The 24,054-nt window shown below is 53.0% G+C and overlaps 1 protein-coding gene across 3 annotated transcripts in view; it reads left to right on the forward strand.

The window, feature by feature from the left end:
- CUX2 (cut like homeobox 2) overlaps positions 1–22,347 on the forward strand; it is a 233,195-nt gene extending 210,848 nt beyond the window's left edge. For all 3 annotated transcript variants that reach the window (XM_033098369.1, XM_033098370.1, XM_033098371.1), the window contains 8 exons: positions 634–1,308; positions 2,083–2,184; positions 6,076–6,863; positions 7,621–7,780; positions 12,443–12,712; positions 13,616–13,804; positions 15,229–15,502; positions 18,931–22,347. In XM_033098369.1, the coding sequence (XP_032954260.1) occupies positions 634–1,308; positions 2,083–2,184; positions 6,076–6,863; positions 7,621–7,780; positions 12,443–12,712; positions 13,616–13,804; positions 15,229–15,502; positions 18,931–19,732 (3,260 nt within the window). In that variant the 3' untranslated portion in view covers positions 19,733–22,347. The remainder of the gene's footprint in view (positions 1–633; positions 1,309–2,082; positions 2,185–6,075; positions 6,864–7,620; positions 7,781–12,442; positions 12,713–13,615; positions 13,805–15,228; positions 15,503–18,930) is intronic.
- Positions 22,348–24,054: the final 1,707 nt, after the last annotated feature.

Raw genomic sequence — 24,054 nt, forward strand, 5'->3', positions numbered from 1 at the left:
CTCTGCTGCCTCTGTTTCCTCATCTGTAAAATGGGGACAGTGATGGGGCCTACTTTGTGGGACATGCAGATGCGTAGGACAAGGCGGGTCCAGGGCGGGGGGGGGCACCCAGGAAGCAGGCCCTCCTGCTGGGTGGGATTTTCCCAAAATCCCCCTTCGGGGAGCTGTGCTGGGCCTCCCTGTGCTCAGCTCCTGGTCTTGGTGTTGGGAGGAGGTGGCTGGCAGCTATAGCCAGTGTCCGCACTTCGCACTGCTGGACGCCTATAGCACTTCTCTCCCCACCCCGCTTCTCCCCCTCCTCTCTCCTGCTCTCTCTGAATTTCTGTCTCTGTGTGTGTCTCTCTCTGTCTTTCACTGTCTCTCTGTCTCACTCTTTCTATCTCTCTGTCTCTCTCCCTCACTCTGCCTGTCTGTCTCCCTTTGTCTGAGTTGCTGTCTCTCATGCATCATGGTTTCTCTCCCTTTATTTCTGTCTGCCTTTCTTTTCCTATCTCTGTCCCTCTTGTGTCTTTGTCTGCTTCTATCTCTCTTGTTATTTCTCTCCCTGTCTCTCTCTCTCCCCATCACCGTCTGCTTCTCTGTGTTTCTCTCCGCATCTCTCCTCTCTCCCTCCGTCTGTCTCTCTCTCTCTAGAGGAGGACCCTTCAGAGGACGATTCCATCAAGGACTCGCTGGTCACGGAGCAGTCCTACCCGTCCCCTTCGCAGCTCCCACCACCACCAGGGCCGGAAGACCCCCTGTCCCCAGGCCCCGGGCAGCCCCTGCTGGGCCCTGGCCTGGGCCCCGACGGCCCACGGACTTTCTCACTGTCCCCCTTCCCTAGCCTGGCTTCAGGGGAAAGACTGGCAGGGGACGCGCTGCTGTCCAAGCACATGATGCCCCCGGCTGCGTTTAAGGGAGAGGCAGGTGGCCTGCTTGTGTTCCCCCCAGCCTTCTACAGCGCCAAGCCCCCCACAGCCCCTGCCACCCCAGCTCCTGGTCCTGAGCCGCCTGGGGGCCCCGAACCAGCAGACGGTGGCGGGAGCGGCCTGGCTGGGGCGGGGGCCGGGGCAGAGGAGGAGCAGCTGGACACGGCGGAGATCGCATTCCAGGTGAAGGAGCAACTGCTCAAGCACAACATTGGACAGCGAGTGTTCGGCCACTATGTTCTGGGGCTGTCACAAGGCTCGGTCAGCGAGATCCTGGCCCGGCCCAAGCCCTGGCGCAAGCTCACGGTGAAGGGCAAGGAGCCCTTCCTCAAGATGAAGCAGTTCCTGTCGGACGAGCAGAACGTGCTGGCTCTGAGGACCATCCAGGTGCGGCAGCGAGGTGAGTGCTGGCCGCGGGCCTGTCCCACAGCCAAGCCCGGGGATGCGGCTGGCTTGGGGCTGAGCGCACGGGCTCTACCGCTTCCAGCTGTGTGACCTGCAGCAAGTGAGTTCGCCTCTCTGAGCTTTAGTTTCCCCTCTGAAATAAGGAAATACGTCCTCGCTCCCTTCTTCCTGGGGTCTGGGGCTGCCCTTTCCTCCCCACCTGGCCCTCATGGGGCCACTCAGACTGATAAAGATGGGAAAAGGCTGGGCCCCAGGGGCTGTCCTGGTAGGTCCCCCCTCCTCACCTCCACACCTGTTTACCCAACCATAAAGTGGCCTGGGTCACCACCAGCCTCGTCAGACCTGGTTTTTAGTGTAATCCATGTGAAGGGCCCAAGCTCTGCCCTCACAAGCACCTGAGTCTAGGTACCAGCTCTGCCCTTCACCCACAGTGAGAGCTCAGGCAGCTCACGAGCCCTCTGTGCTTCTGTTGCCCCATCCATCAGCCTCCAAGGCCCGGGCCTTAAATGAGTATAAAGCACATAGTAACGGCTTTAGAACTGTTAGCTGTGATGGTAGCTGCCATCATGGTTTTGTTATTATTTCAAGCCAGAATCACTTGCATGTCCAGTTTGTCATACAGACTAACTCGGCGGTTGTCCGGCCACACACACTCATGGTCTGACCCTGGTCCCAGGAGGAGGAGACCAGCCCTTCCCCCGGCCCAGCTCCAGGGACCGACCCCCAGCATGCAGGTCCCCCGATGACAGACGCCTCCTTGCCCCCCTAGGCAGCATCACCCCGAGGATCCGCACACCAGAGACGGGCTCTGACGACGCTATCAAAAGCATCCTGGAGCAGGCCAAGAAGGAGATTGAGTCGCAGAAGGGCGGTGAGTGTGGCCGGCGAGGCCAGAGGCTCCAGGGCCTGCTCTAAGCAGGAACGAGGCCCCGTCCCCCTCTGCCCCCTTCGTCCACTCCAAAAGGGATTGCGAGCAGGTCAGAACGTCTTCGCCTCTCGCACAGTCTGCAGCCAGACCTGTGCTGTCCGGTGTGGAGCCACTAGCTGCCCGTGTGTGTATCCATTCAAACTGATTTTAAAAGTGTGCAACTTTAGTTCTTCAGTCGCACGAGCCACATGGCACAGGTGACAGCGGGTGGCTGTACAGGACAGCACATCTCGGGACACCTCCCTCATCGCTCAGTTCTGTTGGCAGCTCTGGTCTGGATTGTACGATGTCCTCAAGTTCAAGAGGCTCAGTGGTCGTCATCACACAGGAGCTTGTGAAACACACACAGGCCTGAGACTCCCCCCTGACCATTGGTCTCACCCTTCTGGTTCCCAAGGAGACACTTGTCCTGGCTCCTCCTGCCTCAGACCTGGCGGTCACACCTTCCCGTGGGGCCCCAGTGTTAGCCACGGACTGGGGCTGAAAGCAATGCAGATTTATTATCTTATGATGCTGGAGGTCTGAAGTCCAAAACCAGCCTCCCTGGGCTAGTCAGGGAGTCGGCAGGGCCAGGTCCTTCTGGAGGCTCAGGGGGGAATCCGTTTCCTCGCCGTCTCAAGCCCCGGGAGGCCGCCTGCATTCTTTGCCTGTGGCCCCTTCGTCCATCGTCCAGTCCAGCATCATGGCCTCTTCAGTCTCTCTCTCTCTGATCACCCTGCCTCCCCTTACAAGCAGCCTTGGGATTACGCAGAGCCCACCCGGATAATCCAGGACAGTCTCCCCATTTCATGATCCGTAGCCTTAATCACATCTGCAAAGTCCCCTTTGCCATGTAAGGTGACATACTCGCCAGTCCCAGGCATTGTGGGGATGTGGATTTTTTTTTTTTTGGGGGGGGGGCATTATTTAGTCCACCACACTGTATTTTCTCCATCAGCCCTTCAAATGTGGGATTTCCCCAGCGCTGCACCCCAGACCCTCTGACTTTCCTACTCTTCCTAGATGAGTTCATCCACTCCTGGAAATTTCAACAACCAACAGCGCTCAAATTGGTCCCTCTCCAGGCCAGACCCCTTGCAAGGGTTCCAGAACCACGGGCCAGCGGCCTGCTGGGCACGTCCACCAGGGTCCCACTGGCATCTCAAACTCAGCACGTCTGAGACGGAGCTCCGCGTCTCCCTCTACCCCTCACTCCCTCCCCAGACCCCCGACTCAGGGCTGGGAACCTGTCACAGGTGGTGCTAGAAACCCCTTAGCCTTGGCAGCCTGGCAGCCAGCCCATCCAGGGGCCACTCACCCTCTAAGTGTTTTTTTAAAGCTGGTCCCTCCCCCACCTCAATTGTCACCAGCCTAGTGAGTCACCGTCATCACTTGCTGGGACTGTTGCGGCCGCCTCTTCACTGATCTTGCCAATGACATTGTAGGCCCCACTCTATCCCATTGTCTCTGCAGAGTCCAGAGGGATCTTTCTAGAGCACACACATGGTCCGTCACTATTCAGAATCCTCCCGTGGCTCCCCATTGTCCTCGGGATAAAATCCCAGCTCTTCAACAGGCCTACAACCTTGCGACCCTTCCCAACCCCTCCATGCCTCTCACATGACCTGCTGATGACCACGTTCATCCGCACCCCTAATGCCACCCTCATCCCAGACACGTTTCACCTGGCCAACTCCTGCTCATACTTTGTGACTCAACTCAAAAGTCACCTCCTCCAGGAAGCCCCCCACCCCTGTTTTGGATAATGCCCATCCTTGGATCACCCAAAATTACCTATATGTTTGGTGCAATGGAGCCACACTGGCCTGGATGCAAATTCTGGCCCTGCTGTTTATTAGCTGTGTGACCTTGGGCAAGTTTAAGTTACTTAGCCTCTCTGTGCCTCCATTTTCATCTTTAAAGTGAGGACAGTGTTAATACTCCTTTCTGAAGGCGGTGGGAGGCTCAAATGAGACCAGGACTGGCAAGCACTCAGCCTGGGGCCTGGCATGTAGCAGGTGCCCCCGAAAGGTTAGCCACTGTTACGGTTAACGTTATCATTATGATGTTGCTCTTGTTGCATTTGTTCATGTTGCAAATGACTCTGCTGATGTGGCTGTCCCTTCCACAGGTCTGGGGGCTTCTGGCAGCCAGGGACCAATTTGCTTCCCTGCACCCAGCACGGTGTAACTCAACACAGTTGTAGACAGTTGCTGACTTTATAACAGGTTGCAGCGCTCCCACTCCAGTTTGCAGTGTGTGCTGCCCCCTCGTGGCAACTCAGCAAGTGTCCCATTCCCAAGCCTCGGCTTGCTGCTGGGAGCCTAGTTTCCCAAGGGCCCTCCTTCCTGCCTGGTTCCTGGGAGGGCTGGAGGGAGGTTTACCCTGTTAGAAACCTACACTGCCCCACTCCTATAATCTGCCGAGCCCCTACTGAGTATACACTAATTTCTTCCTTCTTGGTCAATTTCTGTAGCAAGCGAGAGGCAATCATTCAGTAAACATTTACTGTGTGCTAGATACCAGTTACAGATGTGGATAAAACATGATATTGGGGTGAAAATAACCATGAGAAACAATCTATTCTAACTCTCCCACTAAAAAGACAGGACAACTGAGGCCAGAGAGGGGGATATGTGCTCCCAGTTACACAGAAACCAAAGGAGAACCCAGGTCTCCTGACTCCCTATACAGTGCTCTCCCAACTGGGGGGTCAGAAACAAGGCAGCAGGAAAATTAAAAAGGCAACATCACAGCAGAGGGAAACCTTTGCAGAAGTGGGCCATTCAGGGTCTGTGAAGAGTTTAGCAAGAGGAAATACGCCAAGGTTATCACTCCATGCCCCTGACAACAGTGAATGCTAAGCAGAGAGCATCTAGCAGTTCTCGGGGAGGAAATGAATGTGGCTGACTGCCAACTCAGGAGTTCTACTTCAGGGAATCGAAGAAAATGGGGACAGAGATTTATATACAAGCTATTCCTTTATCGTTGTTTACAACAGTGACAAACTGGAAACAACCTAAGTGTCCATCAGTGGGGGATTGGGTAAATAAAATAGAGACTACCCCCTCAGTGGCATATGCAGCCATTAAAGATAGAAGAACTTTTAATGATAGGAAAAACTACTCATGTTGATATGAAATGGGGGCAAATCAGGCTATGCTGCCATATCGAGTATGATCATACCATGTATGGAATTGAGAAACAGACTGGAAGGAAATACATGAGAATATTTCCTGTAGTTGCCTCTGGGAGAGAAATTGGAGGGGATTTTTATTTTCATCTTAACTTTTTGTGCTTTTTTTGCTTGTTTTGGAGCTCTATAGAAAGAGGTTACACTGTGTATCATCTGGGACTTGCAGTTTTCACTCAAGATTATGATTCACGTGTGGTTTTGCATGGTTGCTTCCTTTTTCGCTGCTGTATAGTATTCCATGGTGTGACTGTGCCACTGTTATCCATTCTCTTCTCCATGGGCATTTGGGTTCATGCCACTATTTTGCTGTTAAAGTAAATGAAGCAGCCTCTTTCATGTGCTATAGTATTTTCCTTATCTTTGAACATTTGCATAGATGGGTCATAGCGTATGTAAAAGACAAGTCTTTTATTACATTACCTTATCCCCATGAGCACTTTCTCAACACGTGCTAACATCTCAATGTCCACCTGATTTGTAAAGGCTGCCTGACATTCTTCCATACAGATGGACCATAATTTACTTAACCAGTCCCTAATTGGTGGACACAGATTGCCTCCTACAAGTTGCCTCTGTAAATACTGAAGCTGTAACCATCTCTGCCCCTCAGGCCATGCCCTGATGATGGGCCTCTGGCCACCCTGTCGTCCTCCCCACAGGTGAGCCCAAGAACTCAACGGCTCCTTTGAGCATCACCAATGGCACAGCCTCTGCCAGTACCTCAGAAGATGCCATCAAGAACATTCTGGAACAGGCGCGCCGGGAGATGCAAGCACAGCAGCAGGCCCTGCTGGAAATGGAGGCAGGACCCCGGGGCCGCTCGGTGCCCCCCTCGCCCCCAGAGCGGCCCTCCCTGGCAGCCGTGAGCCAGAACGGGGCCCCGACCTACGTCAAGCAGGAGGACAGCAGTGTCTGCAGTGGCGCTGGCAGTGGGGGTATCAGCAGCAGTGCCACACAGACGTCCCTCACCGTCCTGTCCCCCGCTGCCTTCGTGCAGAGCATCATCCGGAAGGTCAAGTCAGAGATCGGGGACGCCGGCTACTTCGACCAGCACTGGGCCTCGGACCGCGGGCTGCTCAGCCGCCCCTATGCCTCCGTCTCGCCCTCACTCTCCTCGTCCTCCTCCAGCTACTCCGGCCAGCCCAACGGACGGGCCTGGCCCCGTGGGGATGAGGCGCCCTCGGCCCCCGAGGACGAAGCGGCTGGGGGTGAGGACGAGCCCCCCAGGGTGGGCGAGCTCAAGGCTGAGGGGGGCGTCCCCGAGGCGGGCAGACTGGCCTACTACCCAGCGTATGTGCCCCGCACGCTGAAGCCCACCGTGCCACCCCTGACCCCCGAGCAGTACGAGCTCTACATGTACCGTGAGGTGGACACACTGGAGCTGACTCGCCAGGTCAAGGAGAAGCTAGCCAAGAATGGAATCTGCCAGAGGATCTTTGGAGAGAAGGTGAAGACAATAGGGGAGCTGCTTCGGGAGGCTCGAGGCCATGGGGCCCGTGAGACCTGGGGAGGGGGCCACCTGAGGACCCACCCACCAGTGCCCGTGGTCCAGAAAGAAGCGTGTGTGAGCAAGAACAGGGTGCACACAGGATTCAAATCCAGGTCCCTGTGACCCCCAGAGCCCTTTTTCCTTTATCCGACTCTCCCTGGGCCCTGTGGGCAGGGGGGCCGTGGGCAAGGCTGGCGTTCAATTCTACGGTCGTTGAAGCGGTAAAACGTTTTCATCTGGTTAGGCATAACCGTTTGCCTCCCCTCCTTCAGGACTGTCCATCCCTCCCATGGTCCATCCACTGAAGGGTTCAGGCTTAGCCCATCCAGGTGTCTCCTGGTTGGCTGGTGCCTCCCCCTCCCCCAGTACCAGTGGTTAAGCAGCTTTTAATATCACCTCTGCCCATAGCAGAGGAGCCGGCAAAGGATGAGACAAACCCAGACGAGGGAGAAGTGCCCTAAATGGGAGACATAGGAAGACTTCCTGGAGGAGGGAGCACTCGAGGGGTCTGAAAGTCTAGGTAGGATTGTTACATGTAGGGCCATAAGGAAGGGCACTGAAGGTGGGGGTACATTGTAGTCACATAGTAGGCACCTGGGAAATGAAGAACAAATGTCCTGTTGGGACAGAACAGTGGTCTTGGGAGGAGAGGGGAGGGGACAGCCTGTGTCCCAGGGGCCTGCTGAGCCACCCTTCCTGCCCCACCCGTCCCCAGGTGCTGGGTCTGTCACAAGGCAGTGTGAGCGACATGCTGTCCCGACCGAAGCCGTGGAGCAAGCTGACGCAGAAGGGGCGGGAGCCCTTCATACGCATGCAGCTGTGGCTCTCGGACCAGCTTGGCCAGGCGGTCAGCCAGCAGCCCAGCGCCTCGCAGGGTGAGTATCCACAGGGCCCTTTCAAGGGGTGCTGCCAGCTCCCCAGAACTGTGGCAAGCCCTCACTATTCCGGTCTGTGCAATGGCACGTGCATCTGCTTTACTGCCCCTGTCTGCCCCTCCCTCTGGCCCCATTGCCCCGGCCATCATTATCGCTCCCCTGGAAGACTGCAGTGGGTTCCTAGGGGGTGTCCCTACTTCCCTCTCATGCTTCAACCAGGCGGATGCATCTGTCGCTGGTTTTAAGCCTGTAGGTAGCACCAGAGCAAGTAGAGGAAATAATTTGCATGTGGAGCCCCACCCTCTGATCCCCGTCAGGAATCTCTGATTGATCTCTTTTTCCCAAGAATCCAGCACGCAGCCAGAATGCATCCTAGCACAGGGCCTTGGGCAGCCAGGACCCATCCGTTAGTGATGCACAGGCAGGGTGGAGTTTGGACTTTGCCTGGGTCGGGACACTGAGGTTCAGAGAGTTGCCCAAAGTCACAGAGCGGGAGAGTTCCCCCAGGCTCCCTCCTCTGGGACTACCAGTGGGCAGGTCTGTTGGGGACCTGCTGAGGTGCCCACTCGGGCTGTAGGCGGGCATGGCCACGAGGACAGGACATCTGACCTGCCCACTGAGACCAGAGAAAGGAAGACACGCTGAGGCCGGACCCTGAATCCCAGGACCTTAGCGCAGGCAGTTGGCCCATCTGTAAAGTGGGGATCGGTCCACAGGACAAAACCACATCTCAGGGTCACAGAAATAAACCAGATCGACAGGTGTCAACAGGAATATGGCCTGAAACATACAACAAAAGCACATGTCCCAGTGATGGTGTTTATTTTAGAAGTTAACCCCCACACACAAGAATACACATTGTTATGGTATTAGGGCTACAAGCTTATGCATTAACATGAGAAAAAGGCGCCACTGCTCACCTGCCTGGGAAAAGGGGCTGCTCTGGACAGGAGGGGCCAGGGAGAGCTGCGGAGGGAAGGGGAGGCTCCGGCGGTCCCTGTTTCTTCTTTTCTTTTAAACGAATGAGATTTGAAGCAAATAAGAGAGTGTTAACATCTATTAAGGTAATGGGCCAGGGGAAGGGAGGGAGGACTTACATTTTCTGTATATTTTTATAGCTTTGAAATATTTTATAATTTAAAATTTTTCGTGGAAAAGCTCAGCTCCATTAGGCTGTTGTGGGGACAAATGCACCCATGATAATGGCGGCGACCATTTGTCCCACTCGCTGAGCGCTTGCAGCACTTTCTCAGTCCTCATGCCATGTGTTCCCTGTTGTACAAAGAAGAAACCAGGGGTATGAATAGTGTGGTGACTGGCCCGGCATCACTGGCCAGTTAGTGGCCGAGCCAGGATCAGAACGCGGGGGCTCTTAACCATTGCGCTGCCCTGCTTTCCCAGGGTGCCCTCCGAAGAACCCAGACTCGCAAAAGGGTCCCCACCCTTTTGTTGTTGTGTTGTACTTTAATTAGCTGACTTTTTTTTTTCCTGTGGTACAATTCACATACCATAAAATTTACCACTTTGGCCATATTTTAAGGTGCCAGTGGCATTTGGCACATTCACAGTGTTGTACAGCCATCACCTCTGTCTAGTGCCAGGACATTTTTATCACCCCACAGGGAAACCCCACACCCATTTAACAGTCACTGCCACTTTCCCCTCTCCTCCCAGCCCCTGGCAACCACCAGTCTGCTTTCTGTCTCTGTGGATTTACCTGTTCTGGGCATTTCGTGTCAATGGAATCATACTAGGTGGCCTTTGGGTCTGACTTCTTTCACTCAGCATCATGTTTTCAAGATTCTTCCATGTTGTAGCAGGTATCAGAGTTCCACTCTTTTCGTGGCTGAATAATATTCCGTTGTATAGATAAACTACCTTCTGGCTATGGTGACCAATGCTGCTATGAACGTTCGTGTACATGTTTTTGAACACCTGTTCTCAATTCCTTTGGCTCTGCATGTGCAGTGGAATTGCTGGGTCATTTAGTAACTCTGTATTTAACTTACTGAGGAATTTCCAAACTGTTTTGCTTAGTAATTGCAGCATTTTGCATTCCCAGTAGCGACGTGGAAGGGTTCCTGTTTCTCCATATCCTTGGCTACACTTGCTATTCTCTGTTTTTGACTGTAGCCATCCTAGTGGGTAAGAAATGGTATCTCATTGTAGCTCTGATTTGACTTCCCTGATGTCTAATTGTTTGGGGGAGGAGGGTGTTTGTTTAATTTCTTTGTTGTGGGAGAATTTGAGGTAGGATAGGGTTAGGCAAAGGTCAAGAATGTTCGTGGTAGAAAAAACAGTACCGACCAAGTTTGGGAGGCAGGATCGTGCGGTTTGGGAAGGGAGATGAATGCAGGTGAGAGTGGACACCTTGTCCCCCGCGCACCTGCAGGCCCGGAAGCCAGGGGCCCAGGTTTATGGAAGCAGAGATGTGAGTGGTAGCTGCTGCCCCCATGGGGCAGGTGGTGGCTGATTCAACCAAAGCCCCCGCAGCCACTGCTCGTCCACAACCTAAGGCAGGAGAAGGATCCACTGCTGACAAGATCCCATGTTGTCTGGCTGTGTGGGTGAGTCTGGACCTGTCCAGCCCCCCTTTAGACCATGGCCCCTCCACACTGGCCACCGGGCAGGGACTAGCGCTGGAGCCCCTGACCTCCGGGGCATTGGGGGTGAGCTGGATGCTGGGGGAGGGTTAAAAGCATGCCCTCCCCACCGCGCCAGCTGTCTGCCATGGAGCCCAGTTAATTAACCAGCCTTGTCAGCGCCGCCCACAGTGGTTGATCAGTATTCCAGGCACTTCTCAGAATTCTCCAGCAGTTGAGGAAGCCGCGCTCCCCACACACGGTTGCTCTGTCTCCCACCCGTCTCTGCCCCCATCAGGGTCTCCTCCACCTTGGCTTTCTTAGTGTTTCTTTGTCCCATTTCTCTCTCTCTCGCTTCCCTTTTCCATCCCTCTCTGTCTCTCTCACTCTGCGCCTCCCTCCCCATCGTCTTCTACCTCTGCTCGCTCTGTCTCTCCATCTCTCCTTCCATCTCTCCCTCCCTGTCTGTATCATGACCTACTGACCCATTTGCCCAGGGCATGGGACTTTCTGTGCTGAAACCAGGAAAACCCAAGGCAAACCGACATCAGTTGCTCACCCTTCTCTCTCTTCTGCTTCCTGCCCACACCCGTGTCCAGCAGCCCTCACTCCAACCCCCACCTGACTGTTCATGTTCGACCTCCCGGCCCTTTATGGTTAGTGTGTTTCTCCTGGTAGAGTTGGTTTCTGAATCCTTCAGTAATTTTGTCAGAAGCAGTCCTGGAAGAGGAGTCAGAAGAGGCCCGCCTTCTGTGGGGGTGGAGCAGTGGGGTTGGTCCACATCTGGGTACATCTCCATCTCTCATCCCATTGCCTCTGTGGCTGGAAATCTGGCCCTTTCAGTGGAGATGTGGAGAGGTGGTTTTCCGAGGGCCGATGTCCCCAGACACCTGCCCATTCTCCTCCAGCTGAGCCTGCCGGCAACCTGTGGTCACTTGAACCAGCCACTTGTTTTCCCAGGCGGGCCCTTTCCCACCAGCTTTGCGTCTCTACTGGTGACAGTGACCGCGGATGTGTCCATGTCAGCTCCAGCATCACACGGATGCCACCTAGATATCCAGGATCAGCCAATGTGGGGTCAGGTGGGACCTTAGCATCCTCGAAACCCCAGACATGGGCTGGCAGCCACACGGGGCTGTGATGTACGACTCAGAAGTTTCAGGCTTCACTCTGCAACTTTCAGGGTAATCGGGTCCTGGCTGAAATTTTCACTCAACAGATGTCGGCCCAGTGCCTCCTGCTCCTCCCCCAACCCCTCAAGCTCCAAAGACTCACCCATGCGGTCTGTGCCTTCCCGCGGCTCGTAATCGGTGGACGAAAGGACAGGGTGGGGTGTAAGCAGACCTGAGCTCTTGTCCTGATTTTGCCACGCGTCACTGTATGACCTTGGGTACACGTTTTTTAACCTCTCTGAGCCTCAGTTTCCTCATCTATAAAATGGGGTGACAATAGTACCTTCTCCTAGATGTGTTTGTTTTAGTGACTTCAGATCATGGACATAAAATATGTAACACTACCCTGGGCATGTAGTAAGTGCTCAGTCAAAGTAAGCTTTATTAAATATTGTCGTCGTTATCATCTGCGAAGGGAGAGATCTGGCACAAGCAAGAAATGACAGTGAAGCCAGTTATTTTATAGACGGTCTGGGGTCGGCTTTGATGCTTCCTCGTGGTGTCATTCAGGCCGTGCACTTTTGGCCGTCATATCACACAAGTGATGCTGTGTCCTGGGAACCTCGTATCAGGAGGCACCAGTTGTTGAATTGCCCCGTGATTGGTGGCATTAATTTTGATCACTTGCTTAAGGTGGTGGCTGCCAGTTATCTCAGACTGGAAAGTTACTATTTTTTCCTTTGTAACTAATAAGAATCTTGTGGGGATGTACTTTGCGACTATGTAAACTTTCATCTGCTAGTTTTCCCATCCAGGACTGTCTGTGCCTGCCTGAGATATTACTATGGTGGTTGCAAAATGGGTTGTTGCCAACTCCTGGCTCTATGTAAGAAAACAAGCCTGTCCAAACCGTGTGTGTCTATGCCAGGTTGTAGTAACTGCCTTCTGTGTCTCTCTGTGGCCCGCAGCCAGTCCCACCGAACCAAGGTCCTCGCCATCCCCACCCCCTAGCCCCACGGAGCCCGAGAAGAGCTCCCAGGAGCCCTTGAGCCTGGCGTTGGAGAGCAGCAAGGAGAACCAGCAGCCAGAAGGCCGCTCCGGCTCCTCGTTGAGTGGAAAGATGTACTCAGGCAGCCAGGCCACAGGCGGCATCCAGGAGATTGTGGCCATGTCCCCTGAACTGGACACGTACTCCATCACCAAGAGGGTCAAAGAGGTCCTCACCGACAATAACCTAGGTACGGGGTGGTGGGAGCTGGGGGGGCTGCCTCCACCCTGGCTGGCTCCTGCTCACCTAGGAAAGTGCCCACAGTGAGACCCGAGGCGCTGGGGTCCAGCCTGAAGGTGTCAGTCATCCCTGGGGCTCCCAGGACCCGCTAGGAGGCATCTAACTCTGAGCGGGGTTCTAGAGAGTTATAATAAGTTACAAAGTAAATAAACGACCCCCCCAGCCTCCAGTCCAGTTTTTATGTATCTTTGACATTTTCTGAACACATGCAAGAATACACTAGTTTCTTTTTTTCTCTTTTCTATATGGATGAAATGACACACATACATACACTGTCCTACAACTTGCTTTTGAAAAATGAACACTGTTTTGTGGACACCCTTCCACAGTAGAATGATTCGACCGCCTACATTCTTTTTCACTGTTGCAAAGTGTTTCAGGCCGTGGATGCCCTACATTGTTCACCCAACTGATGGGCATTTCAGTTGTTTCCAATTTTCTGCCACCTCTGAAACTACATCCGGATGCATCCTCGTGCCCTTGGGCAAGTGCAACTGGAGGATAAATCCCAGTGGAATTGCTGAACCAGAGGATATGAGCATTGACATTTTGATAGAATCTGTCAAATTATTCCCTAACAAGGTGATCCGGGGTCAGCTTACAGACAATTGCAGAGGTCCCCTAGGAGTGACGAACGTCTAAATGATGAAAGCGTTGTTGGCAGCTTCTGGTCTCCCCCACAGTCTCCTATTTTGCAGAAAGGTCCTCTCGAGATCCACAGTGGGTGTGGGTTCCCCCATGTCTGTTCGTGGAGACATCCCGGCTTCTCCCCTGACTCTCCCATTTCCTGTCTCCCCTGAGAATACCTCGGCCCTGCCCGGGGTAACCAGTGGCACTCCTCCCCTGTCCCCAGGGCAGCGGCTGTTCGGGGAGAGTATCCTGGGCCTGACTCAGGGCTCCGTGTCTGACCTGCTGTCCCGGCCAAAACCCTGGCACAAGCTGAGCCTAAAGGGGCGGGAGCCCTTTGTGCGCATGCAGCTGTGGCTCAGTGACCCCCATAATGTGGAGAGGCTGCGGGACATGAAGAAGCTGGAGAAGAAAGGTGAGCCGTGGGTCCTCCGGGTCTGCCCTCGGGTTTTCCCACTGGAACCAGATCTAGTTGTAACCCCGATAAACCCAGGGCCCCAGGGGTCCCATCTCAGCCTGGTGAGGGGTGCAAGGAATAGTAATCCCACAGAATAGAATCGAAACCATTCAAATATTTACTGTTTCTCCCATGAAAATGCCCGACCCTCATCTCTCTCAGCATCCTTCCTCACACCCATAACTACTTTACTAAAGTCTTTTACCAACCCCACTGCACATTCCCCAAAACGCTCCCTCTCTGATCCCTCCATTCTCTGCATCAAGCCCCTACTGTATAAGATAGGTAGGTAGGTAGGTAGGTAGATAGATAGATAGATGATAGATAGATAATAGATAGATAGATCCTGCTTTGCCCATTACCCAGACCCTGCACAGCAAAGCACAGAAGTGACCCGGCAAGCAAGAGTCCTGGGGGAGGCGGACGAGGAGACTGCAGCTTCCTACATCGTCCAATAGTATCTTTTATCCCTGAAGAAACGAGCTGGCACTGAGCACCCCCTGTGTGCCCTCCCAGTCCCATGCTGTGCATAAGGGAATCCTTGACCTCAAAAAGCTCAGGGTCCAGTTGGGGGATGAGATACGAGGAGTTGAAAAGTCGTCATCCGGAGCAGCCAGGCAGTTCATGAGGAGAGCCCAGCGTGGAGCCGGCCTGTGGGGGGCACGTGGGCCTAGGCCAAGGCCAGGCTCAGCTGTCGGCATCAGATGACTTTGCAGTCGAGAACTCGGCCTGCCCCTTCCTGGCTGTGTGGCCTTTAGCAAGTTTCTTCCCCTTTCTGTGCCTCATTCTCTTCATCTGAAATTAAGAGGTGGTAGCATCTACCTCAGAGTGTTGCTGTGAGGATTAAATGAGACCCTAATACCTTACCTCCTCCATTCTGAAAAAACATTTTTTGTTTTTCACGTTTTGACAAACTGAGATTGAGATCCATCATACAATTACTGTTTAAATTAATGTCCTGCCCCTGCTCCCTACGCGACTGTAGTGAATTTCAGTGACAATTCTGTCCACGCAGAGATGCCTGATAGCACCCTGTTTTGAGAACCTCCTCTCTGTGAGGCACCCCGCTAAGCATCGGCATGTTAACACTTTGGGTGCTAGCCAGCGACCAGCCTCAAGGGGGAAGCATGCACCCTCACTCTCAGGCAGGTGTGGGCAGGCAAGCGTCTCAGCGGAGGGGTTGGCAGGATGTGGAAGGAGAGCCAGGAGAGAGAAAAGGATGAGACAGGGAGCAGACCCCCACTTTCGGGGCACGGAGGGCTCTGAGGTTCAGCCCCTTCAGCGTGCCCACCCCGTGTTCCTGCTGCCGCTGGGGATGGGGTGTGGACGTAGCAATGGGCCCGGTCGGCCCCTCTCAGCCCCGCCTCCCCTGCCCGCCCCAGCCTACCTGAAGCGCAGGTACGGGCTTATCAGCACCGGCTCTGACAGTGAGTCTCCAGCTACACGCTCCGAGTGCCCCAGCCCCTGCCTGCAGCCCCAGGACCTGAGCCTCCTGCAGATCAAGAAGCCTCGCGTGGTACTGGCCCCCGAGGAGAAGGAGGCGCTGAGGAAGGCCTACCAGCTGGAGCCCTACCCCTCCCAGCAGACCATTGAGCTCCTCTCCTTTCAGCTCAACCTCAAGACCAACACCGTAGTCAACTGGTTCCACAACTACAGGTGGGCCTACTGGGGCGGGCGGGCCCACTGGGAGGTGGGCAAGGTCTCGGCTGGACCCCCTTCCCCATCTCAGGGCCGGGAGGGAGCCCAGCATGGCCTCTGGGAGATGGGGAGACCATATTGCATGGGCGTTTGGATTTAGAACACAGGCAAACCGTGCTGTAAATCCCAGCTCCACCATTTCCAGCTGTGAGACCCGGGGCAAGTCACTTCACTTCCCTGAGCCTCAGTCTTCTAACCTATAAAGTGGGAACCTTGGGATCTACGTCACAGAGTTGTCCTGCGGATTCGAGGAGCTAACATATTTACGTAAAATACCTGGCACAGAGTATGTGGCGGGTGCTGACGTTTCTATTGTCACTATCTTTATTACAACTTCCCCAGCTTGCTCTGCGCCTGCCTCTGTAAGGGACAGGTGATGGTGTTTGGGGCACAGGCCTGAGGAACTCTAACTTCCCACTGAGCCTCATGTTGGAGCCCCGATTCCGGGCTCTTGGCCTCCCCCATTCCCGAGGCCAGAGGAAAGCCCTCCAGCAGCCCTGTGGGGAGTGGCTGCTTCCGCCCACTCACCAGGCACCAGTCTCAGTCACTGACCTGCAGTGGGCTGGGCTTCCTGGGAGTTTGTTGTTGACTGGGTCGGGCAGGACGTGAGGAGACTGCAGAGGGGCTTCCTGAGGCCAGCGAGACCCTGGGGAGCAGGTTTGATAGGATTTCAGGGACTGTCTCTGAGACATCCCATGTCAAGAGTCCTGAGCAGGAAATGTTTGGTGTCCACATGGTGCCAGAGACGAGAGTCCATGCATGTGTTCCAGGGGCAAACAAAAGGTCTCTTGATCCAAGGGAAGAGAGAAAGAGGAGACTGGAAGGGTGAAATCTCCTCTCTCCACAGCCAGGCATGGGCATCACAAAGACCTGAGTTCATCTTGGCTGTGTGTTCTTGGGCGAGTCACTGTACCTCTCTGAGTCTCATCCCTATTTTACAGATAAGGAACCTAATACTTAGCCAACAATGCTGAATCGAGGATCAAATGAAAAACTTGAAGCAGAAACACAATGTTAAATTTTGTTTATTGTCTGGCTCAGGCCCAGAGCCTGCCAAATGTTAAATGACATAGGTCCTTAAAGCCTCACGTCCTCCTTCCCTCCCTGGGGGACATAAGGACATCCTCTCCCCTCTTGTTTCTCACAGGAACTGAGCATTCCATTATTATCCAGCATATTCATTCAACAAATATTTGCCATGTGTACAGTGAGCCAGGGTCTGGGGATACAAAGGTTCAAAGGACATCCCTGTCCTTAGGGAGCTTAAAATTACAAACCAGATAATTTCCCTACAGCCTAATAAATGCTGTAAAGCAGGAAGGAATAGGGGCTGAGGCAAAAGGGAATTCTGCCTGGGGAAGACCTAACAGAAGAGGTGGCACTTGAGCTGGGTTTGGACGGACGAATAGGAGTTTGCACCAAGGAGCAAAGAGAATTGCACTCCCAAAAGCAATCACTCTCAAAGAGTCGTAGTTACAGAAGAATACATTATGTCGTTTGGTGATTGTTTATGAAGCACCTACTCTGTGCCAGGCACCGAAGAGAACACGGCAAAGTTCTTGCCCTTAGCATCCCTCACAGTCCAGCAGGGAAGGCCTCTATCAAACACGTGCTCATATGAATGTATCATTACAAACTGCAGTGAGCTCTGGGAATTGCGAACAACAGGATGTTTTTGGGGGAAAATTACCAGGTTTGCCTTGCTATAGGTTTGGGAATCAGGCACTGCAAGGACTAATTTGTGCTATGGTGTGAATGACTGGCTGTTAGCCTCTATTTATACTTGATCTACAGTTTGGAAGTTCTAATGATGGCGCTTCAGGCATTGAGCCATCCTATACCCCTCTCAAATCTCACCTCTGGAAACCACTAGGGCCACCCCTGGTCCCAGCAGCTGTTCCCTCTAGAGGGGACTAAGGGAGACAGCAGAGTTCTGGGAAGGGGAGCAAGGCCACCTTCGTGGAGGGACTGGGGACAGAGAGGGGAGTGAACCAGATGACCCCTCACCGTCCCTCGAGGCCCAAGATCCTGGGATGGGTCCCCGGCCCCCACCTGGGCAGGGGGCCAGGCAAGTGTAGCCAGACTGCTCGGTTCAGAGCCCAAGTGTACTGCTTTCTGGCTCTGTGACTAGGGCAACCCCTGTGCCTCTCTGAGTCTTGTCTCGTTTATCAATGGCAGTGAGACTAGTATCCCCTCGTGAGGTTATTATGAAAAATAAATGAAATAATCTGTAAAAGGCAGTTGGCCCAGTATGTGAGAAGCGTCCATTATAATGTTTATAATTACAATTGTTAGTATTATATATCAATAATACGTGCTTTATTATGCTTTATTATTAATATAAATGGGCAGAGGGCTCCAGCAGTGGAGGTGCTGAGGAAGCCCTGTCACTCTATGACTTTGGATGGGTCATCTGACCTCTCTGGACCTTGTTTGCCATCAGGAAAATAATTAATGGGCTGAGACCCATTCCTGGCGCTTCCTGCTCTAAAACATAGTGTATGGGACTAAGTTTCCCTCCCCAAGAGGGGAGGCTGTTGAAGTGAAGAGAGAATGGGTTCTGGACTAGAATTTGGGGTATCCGGCTCTGGTCCCAGCTTTGCCTCTGTGTGCTGTGGTGACCTGGACAAGTCACTCTCTGTGCCTCAGTTTCCCTTCTGGGCTGATGTGTACGAGTCCCTCCAGGACAGAAGCAGGGAGTTGTTGTCTCAAACTAGATCTGAGTTTGGCTTTGAGAAATGCTCTAGAACGGCGCTGTCCAACAGAAATATAATGCAATCACATATGTGATTTAGAATTTTCTAGTAGCCACATTAAAAAATAATAATAAAAGAAACAGATGAAATTAATTGTAGTCGTATATTTTATGTAGTCCAGTATATACAAACATAACAATTTCAACATGTAATCAATATAAAAACGTTATTGATGAGATCTTTTACATATTTTCTGCATTACGTCTTCAAAATTTGGTGTGGACTCTCCCCTCCCATCACATCTCAATTCGAACTAGCCACATTTCAAATGCTCAAGAGGCATATGTGGCCAGTGGCTCCTGAACTGGACACTGCAGGTCTAGATCCTGAGCTTTGGAATCCAGCAGTCCTGAGTGTAAGTCCTGGCTCTGCCACTTCACTGGCTCTGTGACCTGGGACAAAACACTCAGCACCTCGGAGACTTGTTCCCTCCTGTAGGAAGTGAGGGTAATAACAGCAACCACCTGGAAGGGTTGTCAAGAGGACTCGCTAAGACACTGCATGTGAGGAAGCTCGATGCCTAGGGAGGCCCCTGGGAGGCGGGTGGGGTCAAAATGCCACTCGTGGATTGAGCCCAGGATTAGCCAGGCCCCCTGTCCAGCCCCTCGCTCACCGCCATTTCTGCCCCAGGTCCCGGATGCGCCGGGAGATGTTGGTGGAGGGGACCCAAGATGAACCAGACCTCGACCCCAGTGGGGGTCCTGGCGTCCTACCACCAGGCCATTCCCAGCCAGACCCCACCCCGCAGAGCCCCGACTCAGAGGCTGAAGACCAGAAGCCTACTGTGAAGGAACTGGAGCTTCGGGAGGGCCAAGAGGAGAGCATCACATCCCTGACTGCCCAGGACGCAGCGCAGGTGAGGATTAAGCAGGAAGAGACTGAAGAGGATGCTGAGGAAAAGGCGGACAGCCAGCTCCAGGACTCAGGGGAGCTGGAAAACAGCCAAGGTTCCCCCGAGGAGATGCATCCCAACCCTCCACGTAACGATGGACTCCCAAAAGCGGCCCCAGGATCCCTTCTTCCAGGCAGGACCACCCCAGACTGCCCTTCACTGCAGCCCGCCCAGGAGAGCAGGGGTGGAGAGCGGCTACACCCGGACCCCCTGAGTTTTAAGTCGGCCTCGGAGTCCTCACGCTGCAGCCTGGAGGTGTCACTGAACTCGCCCTCGGCTGCCTCCTCACCAGGCCTCATGATGTCTGTGTCACCTGTGCCCTCGTCCTCAGCGCCCATCTCCCCATCCCCACCTGGTGCCCCCCCTGCCAAAGTGCCGAGTGCCAGCCCCACTGCCGACACGGCTGGGGCCTTGCACCCCAGCACCAAGGTGAACCCCAACTTGCAGCGGCGGCATGAGAAGATGGCCAACCTGAACAGCATCATCTATCGGCTAGAGAGGGCTGCCAATCGGGAGGAGGCCCTGGAGTGGGAATTCTGAAGGCAGGACACAGGGGCGAGGGGCCTCCCTGATGGGCCGCCCTCCCTCTCACTCACTCTCCCAGACAGGGCGTCATACAGAAGGGAGGAACTCAACCATCAAAACGTGGACAGCGATGTTATGCCGTTTACGTTTTTTGTTGTACTCCTAGCTCTGTAATTGTGAGTGAGCAGGTGGGGCAGATGCCACTGCCTCCCCTTTTTGGCACCCTCTGCTCCACCCTGGCCTGTCTAGAAGGGGCATAAGCAAAGTGGAAACTTCAAACTCTTTTAGAAAAATAAATAAATATTTATAGACCTCTTTTAGATATTTTAATAAAGGATCCTTTGGAATTTATTCCCAGCCGATGCTGTTTTGATATTACAGAGAGTTATAAAATCAGGATGCTGTCACAACTGTTGCGAAGTATACACTGAAGTTGTGTCGTTTTTTGCCACTAGATGAGATTAAAAGAAGACAATAGTTCAAAGCCATCACAAAACACTCTAAGACATGACCAAAATTTAGCTAACCTTTGAACCACGGTTTTGTTTTGTTTTTCCATGTCTGTCTATGAGACACAGCGCATTGCTACTGCCCCTCCAGAAACCGTGCTGAAAAGAGAAAGTCCAAAAGACTCTAAATGAAAAGCTCGATGCCGTTGAGGATGTGTTTCATTCTGGTGGTCTGTTTTGCAACCTTGATAACACAGAATGCCCTGTGCCATTGTAAATGTTGTAGAGATGTGGGTTGTGGCCAGCTGTCCTACCTGAGATGTAACATGGTACAAAACAAACTGCCTACACTCCCTCAAGTCAGAAACCTGTGGGCCCCACAGGTCGGGCGTCCATCTCGACCATCTGTAGGCAAGATGTGTTTCCAGATCCTTTGGAAAGCCAGGCATGGGGGCAGGGGATTGGAGAGTGGCACTGAGCCAGAGTGAGCCCATTCCCCAACCTGAATCATGGCCACAGTGCAGAAAGTTTCCCCTCTGGTTTTCCAGAGCAAGAGTGTGGCCACCATCTTCCTCTCCTTATGTTTGAAGAAAATAACAGCATTGGTCATCCCACAAAGCACCCAGATCCAAAAACTAGATTCATCACTCTAGAGAACCCAACTCCTCTACTCACCCTCTTCTCTCTCAAGTGGACCCTGGTGCTGCTTCTGGAAGGCGTCTGCAACTCTTAAGTCCATGCAGAACAAGTGAGAAGGTTGAATTCACTGCAGTATGACCACCGTACCCCGGTCTCCAAATCCGTGCTCCTGCCTACAAACGTGTGACCTTTTAGGGAGCAAAGACTCAACCCCCCAACTCAGAGAAGGCCTTCCTCCAGCATCTTTGTCATCATGGTTTCTAGCAGGAGAATTCCCCATTTGAATGAAACAGCCACCATATTGGTTGTTGAATCTCTCCTGGTTTTAGTTCTTTTCGTGTTTTAAACTCTCTGTGGGAAGGCTGAATTGGGTGACTCCCCAGCTGCATCCAGAATGACAATGAAAAGGTGGCCATCGTCGGTGCCAATCCAATGCCAGGGGGAGAGATGGCTGATGGAGGTTTCGAGGAGGCAGCAAGCATTTTGAAACCAGGCTACTGAAACCCAGTGACCAGAAGGGGACAATTGAGGGCCGTTCCAGAAATCTCAACTCTCATGCACCCAGCCCAGGCTGCAGCCTCCACACCAATCAGTGAAGAACAACACAAACCCTGCAGGAAAACGTCCTTTTCCATACACCCAGGCTATGCATTGAAGAGTTTTCCACTGTATACATTTTTATCCAGATGAAGGTATTTTTATATTTTGACAATAGGAAACAGTGACCAATTTTCAGAGTCATCAAATCTGGAACAAACGAAACATCTCCTTTTAGCCACCACCGCCCTGTCGCAATTAAGACAACTGTGGGGGGACACACCACTTTTTACTGTTGAAACCCCACACACCACTGAAATCCAGGCTTACACGATCCTTACAGAACTAACTCTGGCTTTTGTGTGACGGGATTTGATTAAGCACTTAGTATAGTCTTTTGAAAACAGAAATCCTGTTGTACTTAAAGCTAGCGGACCCATGAACAACTATCAGGGTCACGTCCTATAACGGTAAAAACAAAACAGAAACCCACAAAAACCATTTCTATGAGAGATTGATGAACTTTGTTTAAAATTAAAAAGAAAAAAGGAACACGTTCTGTAAATGCGTCGCTCAATACAGAATTGTATAATAATGTCTGGGTGTCCTGCTTGCTTTGTTCTGGAGCTGGGGTGCAAACTCGGGGTCAGATCTGACCCTCAGTGGTGTTTTACAAAATGGTATTTTTAGAAACTGAATTTTAATTAGTGTGCTACCATTAAAATATGGAGGCACATTACCGGCCTCTCTGGAAAACCGTAAGATCTCACCACACTGGGCCCACCTTCCAGCGTAACAATAGCCAGCTGAGGAGCGGCTGCGCCCTTGAGACAGGACACATGCCAGGAACACGCCTGTGATTTGCCTCGGTCCTCACCTGGGCCACCTGTCTCGGTCCTGTGGGCATCTCGGTTGGCAGTGGTGCTGCGGGCTCCAGCAAAGGAAGATGGAAGGACTGGAATGCATTTTTCCCCTCAGTGCAGCAGAGTGGAAGCAGGTTAGATTCTGGGGCCTCGTACTAAGGAGCCAAGATCACGTCCTGCCTCCACATCAGTGGCCACACACCACGGCCTAAGACCAACCAGTTTATGAGCTGTGCCCACCTCAGTGGGTGTGTGAGTAGTGGGTGCCCCTGGCCTCCTGTTGGGAAAATGCCCAACAGGAGACCAGGGGCCTCCTGGTGACGAGTGCGATATTGCCCTTTCCCCAGCTGTATAACTAAGGCCTCAGTTTCCCCATCTGTAAAATGGGGGTATTGCAGCAGCCAGCTCAGAAAGTCATTATGAGGGGTACTCGTGCATGTAAGCTACAGAAGACCCTGTGTGGTACATACTGTTACTGTCAGCAGGGGATGGGTTCTTCCAACCCATGATGGTGAGTCTGTGCATCAAGCGGCAGATTTGTTTTTTTTAACCAGTAATGTCAAGAGATTCCCCAAAGTGGCATTTAATATTACTCACCCGTGAGCCATGGCATCCCAAGACAGATCTTTCCTCTCTGTCTGGAAACCTTCCGATTGCCCCAGTTTTTCCACAGGTCCTTGCAGTGGGAATTAAGTGATTAATTACCTCCCCCTTGGTTAGGATGACTAATTGCTCCAAACCCAGCGGGACAGGCCCCTGGGATGCCCGATCACCCCATCGAGCAGGAAGGGTAACGACAGGTAGGCGCTGAGGCCCCATCTACCCTGGAGGTCCCAAACTAGCCATTAAGGGTGACATTTCATGCAGGCCCAGCCTTTGCTCAGAGTTGGAGAGAAGGATGGGAGTCAAGAGCTGGGGGGGGGGGGAGGGCGTGAGCTAGACCACCTGGTTTCAACCCCAGCTCTGCTTGTTGACCCTGTGACCTTGGGAAGTGCCTACACGGTTCTGTGCCTCAGTTTTCCAAGCTATAAAGTGAGGAATGATAGCAATGGTACCTTCCTTATAAGCTGGTTGTAATATTCAAAATTAAGTAAAACCAGGGCCTGGCCATTTGGAACCTCGGTTCAAAGCTCTGGAGAAGGTCAGAAGTCAGAAACCCCCAGGATGTGGCCCCCCAGGGATGGGGGGAAAGCCTCATCTGACACACAAACCACCTAAGAACCTACTTCCACAGTCACCCCCCAGGCTGAGAACTGACGCTCCGTTCTGGGCCGTCGGCTTTGGTGTTGACATTGCTGCAGTCACTGCCCATCTGAAGTGGAAAATGTAGCAAAAACACAGAAATGTGGAATTTGGAACTAGGGACTACAGGAGTGCAAGGAGTGGAGAGACCGAAGAGGAATGAGAAGGCGGGGAAGGCAGGTGCGGAGCAGGGGACAGGAGAAAGCAGAGAGCCGAGTTGGGGGCAACTTGGCAAGTATTCATCCAGGTGACAAATATTTATCGAGTACCTACTATGTGCTCAGTGCTTCGATGGCGGAAACGTGGGAGACCATGAGAGCACCAGTAATGAGGTCCAGGAAGGCTTCTTGGAGGAGGGTGCATCTCCTGTGAAACCTGAAAAACAATAGGAGTTAGAGAAGCAAAAGAGGAGGGCAGAAGGAATAGCAGGGAGATGTGGGATAAGGACAAGAACCTGGGAAAACAAGTCTAAAGGAGGGTAGCATTGGGGGTGGGGGGCCAGAGGGAGGAAGAGGGTCAAGGGCTCAATCCTGGAGCCCCATGGGATTTGGTGGGAACTACGCCTTTCTCCTGAGGGCACTGGGAGCCATGTGGTTGCAGTGGTTAG

The sequence above is a fragment of the Rhinolophus ferrumequinum genome, chromosome 25 (genome assembly GCF_004115265.2).
Source record: "Rhinolophus ferrumequinum isolate MPI-CBG mRhiFer1 chromosome 25, mRhiFer1_v1.p, whole genome shotgun sequence".
Lineage (NCBI taxonomy): Eukaryota > Metazoa > Chordata > Mammalia > Chiroptera > Rhinolophidae > Rhinolophus > Rhinolophus ferrumequinum.